This window comes from Puntigrus tetrazona, chromosome 8 (genome assembly GCF_018831695.1).
Source record: "Puntigrus tetrazona isolate hp1 chromosome 8, ASM1883169v1, whole genome shotgun sequence".
NCBI classification, from domain to species: domain Eukaryota; kingdom Metazoa; phylum Chordata; class Actinopteri; order Cypriniformes; family Cyprinidae; genus Puntigrus; species Puntigrus tetrazona.
The window spans coordinates 610,001-620,000 of record NC_056706.1 but is presented as its reverse complement, the minus strand read 5'-3'; the positions used below and the strand labels follow the sequence as shown (position 1 = coordinate 620,000).

General features: G+C 33.2%; 2 protein-coding genes across 3 annotated transcripts in view; one reads left to right on the top strand and one right to left on the bottom strand.

Moving 5' to 3' along the window:
* The window catches only part of smyd1b (SET and MYND domain containing 1b), a 14,974-nt gene extending 8,517 nt beyond the window's left edge, over nucleotides 1-6,457 (bottom strand). The window contains exons 1-4 of one of the 2 annotated variants that reach the window (XM_043246777.1): nucleotides 6,237-6,457; nucleotides 4,329-4,505; nucleotides 2,590-2,803; nucleotides 1,334-1,464 (exon numbers count right to left, since the gene is read on the bottom strand). In XM_043246777.1, coding sequence (XP_043102712.1) covers nucleotides 1,334-1,464; nucleotides 2,590-2,803; nucleotides 4,329-4,505; nucleotides 6,237-6,358 — 644 coding nt within the window. In that variant the 5' untranslated portion in view covers nucleotides 6,359-6,457. The remainder of the gene's footprint in view (nucleotides 1-1,333; nucleotides 1,465-2,589; nucleotides 2,804-4,328; nucleotides 4,506-6,236) is intronic. The other variant, XM_043246778.1, reaches the window with a different exon arrangement.
* Nucleotides 6,458-9,086: 2,629 nt separating this feature from the next.
* Nucleotides 9,087-10,000, top strand: part of sprb (sepiapterin reductase b) — a 3,465-nt gene continuing 2,551 nt past the window's right edge. Inside the window, exon 1 of the mRNA XM_043246783.1 lies at nucleotides 9,087-9,801. Coding sequence (XP_043102718.1) covers nucleotides 9,474-9,801 — 328 coding nt within the window. The 5' untranslated portion in view covers nucleotides 9,087-9,473. The remainder of the gene's footprint in view (nucleotides 9,802-10,000) is intronic.

Below are 10,000 nucleotides of genomic sequence, written 5' to 3'. Positions count from 1 at the left end.
TTTTATTTTTATTGATGCTTTTATTTTGTAGTCTTCTTTTAATTATTTATGCCTATTTTCCATTGTTATCATTTAATTTGTTTTTAGAGTTGTTGATTTTAATTTTAAATTTTTATCTGTTTATCTGTTTTCCGAACAACACAGTTGTCCCGTATAATTATAATTAGAAAATAATAATAATAAAAATAAATTTGACACAGATATGACGGATGAAAATGAATGTGTTGTGATGCTGTAGAAATCTTGGCATCTTATTAAAAGTAAAAATAGTATTCATTTATGTGAATATTAGTGCAGTAAAATAGTGAAATATTATTAGAATTTAAAATAGCTGTATTTTTATGTGAATGTGTGTTAAAGTGTCATTTATTTCTGTGATTTTCAGCATCATTACTCCGGTCTTCAGTCTTTATTTTTCAGAAAGTCATGGACACCTGTTTTAGATTAAAAAAAAAAAAAGAAATTGTAATTTCACGTCTCTCTATTCTGACTTTTTTCTCATAATTCTACGCAGAAACATAAGAACTGAGAGAAGCATGAAAAAAGTCAAAATTTCGAATGTCAAAAAGTCTTATTTTATTTTCGCAATTTTAGCGAATTTCTAGCATTTATTTAAAATGGAATATTATTATTATTATTTTATGCACCTTGATCAATTTGACGCATCCCTGATTCATTCATTTAAGTATTAATTTATTTTAAAATAAATGATAAATCAGAGCCCAAACTTCTGAAGGCTAGTTCATCTGATGCCACACACGTGAATGATTTATAGCTAAAATTAATTTCATTTAATTTAATTCTTTAATTAATTAAAGATTTTCTTATTTTCTTGCAGAAATATCTAAGCGTTCTTAAATCTAGATGCATTTAAAATGATTTAAGATAAGCGTTGTTTTCTAAAAAAATAAACACAATAAAAATCCAGTGCTTAAAACAAGCTAAAACATCAGTTGAGTAAGAAAAATGATTATTAATTGATTATTATTGGCAGATATTTTGGCTTGTTTTAAGCAAAAACTAACATTTTTTTAGAAAACAAGACTTAATATGACAAACTTGTAATTTTGACTAAATGTGACAGTCGTTTTACTTGAAAAGCAAATCAATCTTAATTCAAGGATGTTTAGGCATTTCTGTGATTAGTGTAAAATGCATGTGTGTGTGTATGGAGGGCCAGCGGTCACATGACTGGGTAAACACACGCTTCTGGCAGAAACCTGCATCACATGAGCTCGGGGTTATTCCCTGGCGACTCTTTCGGTTCAGACTCTCTCTTCCTCCCTCCACGCTTTCACCCGTCTGCTCTCACGATCATCCCGGCTGCACTTACTTGCCGTTGTTGAGGATGACGGTGCAGTTAGGCCAGCAGTCGTGATTCACCATACACAGGTTCGGGAACAGACCGACTCCGACGGCCGCCAGCCCTCGCTGATCGCTCACCATGAAGCCGTTACAGTTGATCTGACACACAAACACACACATTCATGAACGCGCTGCTTTTCGGGCTTAGGTCGTGTCTGCTTTCCAGACGCTTCTTAAACCAGGAAGGGTTTTACAGACAAGTAAAAATCGGCTTGTTTTTCAGATTCATTTCAATTAGGTGCACTGTGCTTGCAACAAGCAAAAATAGCTGAAATTAAGTTATTTTTCTTACCCCATTGGCAGATTATTTTACTTGTTCTAAGCAAAAACTCACTTAATTTTTATTTATTTATTTTTGCAATAAAATGTTTGGGGTAATGTAGTTTTTTTTATTTGGCTGGAAATAAGACAAAAACATAAATGAAATATTTATATATAATAAATAATTATAATAATATAATATATATATAATAAATAATTATAATAATATTATATTTTTATATATATATATATAATTATATATATATATATATATATATATATATATATATATATATATATATATATATATATATAAAATATATATATATATATATCCAATATATGTAATGTTGTAATTCCACTTTGTATTTTATTATTATTTTATATTTTTCTTTTTAATTCATATGAATTATACATTATAGTGTTTCATGCATTTTTACATTTAATCCAAATAAATAAATAAATAACCAAAGGCAGTTCTAATCTGAACAATATTTATAACAATGTTTTTGTCCTGTTTTCTATTATAAAAATCACTCTTGAATCGATCGCGTTTAAATAATTTAAGAAATTAAGTCTTGTTTTCTAAAATGAATAAATAAAATCAAGCAAAAATATCTGCCAGTGGAGAAAGAACAATAAACTTAATTAAAAATTATTTTAGATATTTTTGCTCATTTTAAGTAAGGGCTAATAATATTTAAAAATCGCTTTTACAGAAAACAATACATAATACCTGCAATAAATGCACTTCAAGACTAGATTTTTTTGTTTGTTTCCAACAAAAATAATGAGAAATTCTCACATTTTCCAGACGAGAACAAACGTTTGTGTAAGAACAAGCAAAATAATTTCGAACAGAAAGCAATATTATTTGGCTTATCCCATTGGCAGATCACTTTGCTTGTTTCTCTGTTTCCCTTTTCTCCTGATTTAAGGATAGTTGTGACCGCTTGGACGCACCACTCCGAGGACGTGTGAGACGTCGTCCACCGTGTGAGGTTTACTGGAGCGCGGCCAGTAGTCCAGGAAGTTGTGTATGTCCACTTTGAAGTCCTTCAGGTCGTCTTCGGAGATGTCGTAGATGTGGTCCTCCAGCTCCTCCAGAGCGGTCAGCTGCGTGTCGGACACCACGCTCCCCTCCTTATCCACACGCCACAAGATCCGAGCGGCCAGGCTAACATCACACACGGGCAGAAAGCACGTCCCAGTCTTTAACACACAATCTTACAAGGAGCAGAATCTCAAACTCAAATAGTAGTTTCTCGTAAAAACACATATACAACTTCAAAGAAAAAACAAAGAAATAATTACTTTTCATTTAAAAATGTCCTGTTTTCAGTGCAACCTTGATTTTTATTTTATTTTTTTAATCAGCATTATTTTAAAATATTAATTACTTTTCATTTAAAAATGTCCTGTTTTCAGTGCAACCTTGATTTTTATTAAATTTTTTAAGTAGCATTATTTTAAAATATTAATTACTTTTCATTTAAAAATGTCCTGTTTTCAGTGTAACCTTGATTTTTATTAAATTTTTTTAAGTAGCATTATTTTAAAATATTAATTACTTTTCATTTAAAAATGTCCTGTTTTCAGTGCAACCTTGATTTTTATTTTATTTTTTTAATCAGCATTATTTTAAAATATTAATTACTTTTCATTTAAAAATGTCCTGTTTTCAGTGTAACCTTGATTTTTATTTTATTTTTTAATTAGCATTATTTTAAAATATTAATACGTTCGTATTAAGTTCAGTTGTAGTTTTATAGTTTATTTAAAAAATATTTTAAATAAATAAAATATTTTCCTTGGTAATCAACTGAAATAATTGTAGTTTTTTTGTATTTTTGATTTTGATGTTTTAAAGGTTTTTAAAGGTGTTTTGTAAAAATGTTTGATTTTTCAGAAGCATTTTCACGGTTTTATGCATTTTTATCTTATTATTATTTCACTCAATTTTGATTAACTTAACTTGAGCGTTAAGTGATTGCAATCGATATATTTATGCTAAATTTAAAAGCATTCGTTTCCAACCAAAACAATCAGAAATTCTAATATTTTCTAAGCAAGAACAAACGTTTGTCTAAGATCAAGCAAAATAATCTTTCATTCTTTTCGAACAGAAAGTAAAAAATACTTTTTATTATGTCATGTTTTCTGTAAAATAATATACATATACATGTATATATATACATATACATATACAAAAATAACTTTAATTCACAGGCAAAACAAGATTATTTTTCAGATATTTTTGCGTGTTTTATGGAAAAACTAACAAGATTATTGTTTTTTTGTTTTGTTTTGTTTTTGTTTTTTTAACAAGACCTAATATACACACATATCTGCTAAAATATCTGCCAATGTGGGAAGAACAATAATCTTGCATATTTTTTTTTAGAAAACAAGACTTGATACCTACTTAATAATTACCTGTAACTTCATCTTGATTCAGAAATGTTTATTTATATCAGACCGCAACAGTTTTTTTTTTGCAGTGTGATGTTTTGAGACGCGAGCGTCTCACTTTATTTGTTTAATTACGGTAAAACGTGCCAGAATTAGCCCAAAAAAGGCATCTGTGGATCCTAGAAAGATCCGAAAGAGATCCCAAAGAGCATCACAACGCAAACACACATCGTATAACGAAGAAAAAGAGGAAAAGCAGGAGCAGAAGACCCATCCCGGGCGTCTCTTACCGCACGTTTTCGTTGGGTGCTTTACCGTAGCTCTTGACGGCAGCACACTCCATCTTGTGCTCTTCCCAGGCCGCTCTCTGACAGGTTTTATCACAGTACTGAGCGAAGCGGCACTGACCGCAGCGCTGGAGCTTCTCCTGCCGCCGGAAACAGCTGTGACAGACGCCGGCGGCGTGGCTGAGACACACAGGACACACACTTTTACTGTAACCGTTCCCTCCCGAGCACACACCCCAGCACTCTTCAGTCAGGAGGATTTAAGATATTAAGTCTAAATAAATACATAAGAAAATGTGATAACTTTTTCTCTAAAACGAGCAAAAAATAACTTTAATTCAAAGGCTAAACAAGATTATTTTTTCCGATATTTTTGCGTGTTTTATGGTAAAGCTAACAACATTATTCTTTTTTTTTTTTTTTTTTTACAAGACATGATATCTTAAGTCCAGATATTTATACTAGAAAACAAGACAAAAATATTAAGTGAGAGTCATTTTTTGCAATGAAAAAGCATCTCCTCCATCTCTAACTCTCTCTTTTAATTCTATTCTTGGGAGTTGTATTTCAGTCTTACACTGAACTGCTTGTTTTCTTTTTTTAAAACAAAGTGCATTAAATCGGTTTTCTTTTCTTTATTATACAATTAACAAAAAAGGCCTCTAAAGTTAGTTCGCTCTATTTTTTCAGCTTTCTTCTTATTTATCATTTAATACGAAAACGCTGTACCGTGTTCGTTTTTTATCACTGCTCTTTTATTTCCTCTATCGTCCTCATTTGTAGATAGTTTTGGATAAAAGCGTCTGCTGAATGAATAAATACCGTAACTGGAGACCCATTTATCTTTATTTTTAATTTTCTTCATGCTCATATATCTTATGCAACACAGCAAGTTAAATTGGGAAAAGCGATTCTTCATGGTCAGCTATTGACATTCTTCACTTGAATCTAATCTTGATTTTACAAGCTGTTTTTAGACGAGTTAACAGCCACACTGATTATCTGAACGTTATATATAGAGCATCAGCAGCTGAAGAGTGTGTGACCCGACTGAATCTTTTCAGAAAGATGGTATAGGATTGATCTCAAAACAATTTTCACTTACACAAGAAACACGCCCAATTAAAACAGACTCGTTAAGTAAAACTCAAACAGCAGTTTCTCGTAAAAACACATTTACAACTTCAAAACAAAAACAAAAAACAACTACTTTTTCATTTAAAAATGTCCTGTTTTCAATGTAAATATTTATTTTTTTATTAGCACTATTTTAAAATATTAATACGTTCGTATTGAGTTCAGTTTTAGTTTTTAAAAGTTTATTTAAGGGGAAAAAAATATTTTCCTTGGATTTGATTTTATTAGATTTTTTTTTTTACATTTATTTGATTTCCATTAACATTTACTTGATTTCATTTAATGATGTTTTAAAGATTTTTCAGAAGCATTTTTATGTTTTTATGCATCTTTATCTTATTATTATTTCACTTATTTAATCTGAATTCATTTAACTTGAGCGTTAAGTGATTGCAATTGATACATTTACGCTAAATTTAAAAGAACAAATTCAGTCGATTCATTTTCAACTTAATTATTCGCAAACGAAATAGTCTCTCTCTTTAATTTCCTTCCCTTTTGTGTTAATTTCACCTCGGTCACTTTGTGAAATAAAATAAACAAGACTACTAGAAACAAATGTGAACAGAAATCAAATAAAATATTAAAAAAGGCGGCATTTCTAATCTTCGCATGCAAAAAAAATAAAATAAAATAAAACTGAAATTAAAAAAAAAAATGCTATAGATATATTCACAAACAACACAATAAAAAAAGCACAAAATAAAATCACTAAAACATCAAAGAGCCAATAACATCAGCATTTAAGGAGCGCTCGGATCTAATAAACCTTACCTGTCGAACACAACTGAAGAGAAAGGAGGTTCAGCGAACAGAACGTCTCCGGCCCAGAGCTCTTTGACGGCCCGAAGACCCCTGCCCTTCCCCGGAGAGTCGAACACCTCCACAAACTCCATGCCTGTGGTCTTCAGCGCCGAGCTTCTGAATGGCAGCTGGGCTCCTCCGGCTCCTCCTGAAATAGCCTCGGCCTCAGCCGTACCACGCAGGGCTGGACGGGGGTCCGGTGGGGACGCAGGGGCCCTCGGACGGGCCGCGTCTCAACCGGTCCGGAGCCCCGAGGAGACAGCAGCCGGCGCCGCACGCACCGCTCCGATCCGGAGGAGATCCAGCGCCCGCGGCGGTATCGGACGCTCCCGCACTTCTCCAGGGAAACACGCTTTTCACCTCGCCGCCGAGGCCTGGTCCGGGAGCCCGCCGGGTATTTTTGGCCCTCAGTTGGAGCCGCCAGTCAAGAGAGGAGAAGGGACAGCTGGACGCATGTGTTCCAGCACTTTCCTCAAGCTCACACGTTCTGGTGCCTTCCCGCACGGATCCAGAACGAGGAGAAACCTGCAGCAGCAAAAAGCCATCAGGTCCGAGCAAATACATCAAAACTTCAAGAGCTTCGTTTGAACAACTTTAAAGGAGATTTTCTCCGTATTTAGATTTTTTTGCACCCTGTGTCACAACAAACCAGACACTGATAGCAAGCTCACTTTAAAAGGAGTGCAAAGTACAATCAGGAGGTAAAAAGGTGTGCTTTTAAGCGAGCTGCTCTGCTGACAGACTGCCGTCAACAAGAGGTGTGATTTTTGGCAGAGTGTGACATTTCCCCCGGCTTCAAAGTGTGTCCCGGTCGGGACGAAGTAAAACACTTATTTTTGGTCTAGACTAAAGTAAAAAAATAAATAAATAAATAAAATAAAATAAAATAATTAAATATCTACAGTAAGATAAGAAAACAACATTTCAATCACTTTAAAACAGAATTAAAAACTAAAGACTAAAATAAAATAAATTATAACTTCATTAAAAAATTAAAACAACACACAAGCAAAATTACAAACACTTTAAATAAATAAACAAAAAAGAATTAAATATCTACAGTAAGATAAGAAAACAACATTTCAATCAGTTTAAAACAGAATTAAACAACTAAAACTACAATTAAAAAAATTATAACTTAATTAATTAATTAAAAAAAAACACGCACAAAATTACAAACACCTTAAATAAAAAAATTAAACATCTACAGTAAGATAAGAAAACATTTCAATCAGTTTAAAACAGAATCAAACAACTAAAATAAAAATGTTAACTTAATAAATTAATAAAAAATCAAAACAACACACGCACAAAATTACAAACTTAAAACTTAAAAAATATGAAATATCTACAGTAAGATAAGAAAATATTTCAGTTTAAAACAGAATTAAACAACTAAGACTAAAATAAATAAAAAAATGTTAACTTAATATATTAATTAAAAAATTAAAACAACATGTACAAAATTACAAAACACCTTAAATTAAAAAAATTAAATATCTACAGTAAGATAAGAAAACATTTTAATCAGTTTAAAACAGAATTAAACAACTAAGATTAAAATAAAAAAAAAATGTTAACTTAATATATTAATTAAAAAATTAAAGCAACACACGCACAAAATTACAAACACCTTAAAAAAAAACAAAAAAAAAAACACTGTGTATCAATAAAACTAACATAGTGCTCTATATAAATATTTCTATGTGTGTGTGTGTGTGTGTTTTATGTTTCTGAAGTTATTTATCTATTTAGTTTTTCTGTTGTAATGAATATTAGTCTCATTCGGACTCAAACGGACATTTTCCCGATTTTCTGCTAAAACATCTTTCCACCGCGCTATAAAACAAGTCTGTCCTGGTTCCTCACAGCTCTGCTAAACCGCTGCATTCACTTTCATGCATTTCAGCTTAAAAGCTCTTAAAGAAGCCGGCGGGGGACGGAGCCGAGTCTCGCTGCTGAAGCCTGATCTTCAGCTCATCCACGTTCACACATCCGTCAGGCCCAGCGTCCTCCTGACCGGCGCATGAGAACACATGGACGTCTGATTAGTGACGGACATTAGAGCCGCCGTCTTCGCAGCTCGTCGCACTGGATTACATATTACATATATCACAGTTAATATAGTTCTGCTTGCGCGTCTCTTCTCTGTCCTGTTCCGCTTCTACACTTCTGCTCTGGCTGTTATTCTGCTTCACTCTTTCTGCGGGTTCCCGTATCATAAAACGGCCGTCTTTCTCGCCCGAAAGCGAGCGCTTTTGAAGGAGAACCACTGCCTTTTCCTCTCGAAAATGCAAAATATTGTTATAATTTAAATCGGCCGTTTTCTGTAGGAACATCCGCCAAGCCGTGCTTTATTTTGTTTCCTTCAGCGTCACACGAGCAACGCTTTTGTGGAAACTTTTATTCAGGCACACACCAAAAGTGACGCTTGCCATTTCTATTTCGAATAAAGGCTGCGCTTTCGACCTCATCTGTGAATAAACGCACGTGTTTTCGACACAGAAAATATTAGTGATAATTTTAAAATAAAACAAATTCAATTAAAACTTAAAAAGCGATCATAAACATTATCTAAAAGAAAAAATATTTTAAAGATCTATTAAAATAAGACTAAATTAAATCACAAAAAAAAGTTAAATTGAAGTAAATAATAATAAAAATAATTTAAAATTAAAAACATTTAAAATAAACGCAGTATTCAGAAACACTTAGTTGAAATTAAATCATATAACAAAAATTAAAATAAGAATGTTTTAATGTTTTAAAATAAAAACAACTAAAATAAAAGTTAAACATAAACCTCTAAAATGAATTAAATCACTATAAAAATGTTCATATAAAAAAAGTATCGTTTAAATAATTTAGGGAAAAAAACGAAATTGCAAAAATTAAAATAATAAATAATAATAAAATAAGTCAATCGGTATATTCTCATGACTTCTGATGCTGAAAAGCACAGAAATAGATGACACTTTAGCACGCATTCACACAGAAAACAGCCCTTTTAAGATTCTACAAATATTCCCGTTTTTTCTGTGACTTCAGAAAATCTTGATTCGTCCCATCGTCGCTCCAGGCCTTTTCTATCACGCAGAACTCATCGCGTTTTTGTGCATGATCCGTGCATGAAATGCATCGGTTCCTCTCGGGGCGCCTGGTTTTAAAGCGGAGCGCCCCGCTGAGACGCACCATTCTTCCGGAGGCATGGAAGACGGGATCTCTCCGGAGGCCAGGGATCTGGGCAGGGCTCTGTGCGTCGTCACCGGAGCGTCCAAAGGCTTCGGCCGGACGCTGGCCTTCCAGCTCAGCTGTCTCCTGAAGCCCCGGTCCGTCCTGATGCTGGTCGCTCGCAGCTCGGAGCAGCTCCAGCAGCTGAAGAAGGACATCGTAAACCTGCACGGACAGAGCGCGCTGGACGTCCGCTGCGTACGGGCCGACCTGGAGAAGAAGGAAGGCGTGGAAAAAACGGTTCAGGCTGCTAAAGAGACTTCGGTGTCAGAAATGGAGCACATACTCCTGATCAACAACGCAGGTGCCGGAGTTACGGTGTTTCATTGCTTGTATTAGAGCATTAAAAAATCATAACAAATATACACACCGTAAAGTATACTTTTCGGTCTATTATATATTGTTTAAAGTAAATCTGCCTTTCATTTAATTTTTAATTTTAATTCAAAATTATTTCGCGTATTAAATATAAATAATTTTGGTATAACTAGTTGTTTAAATAA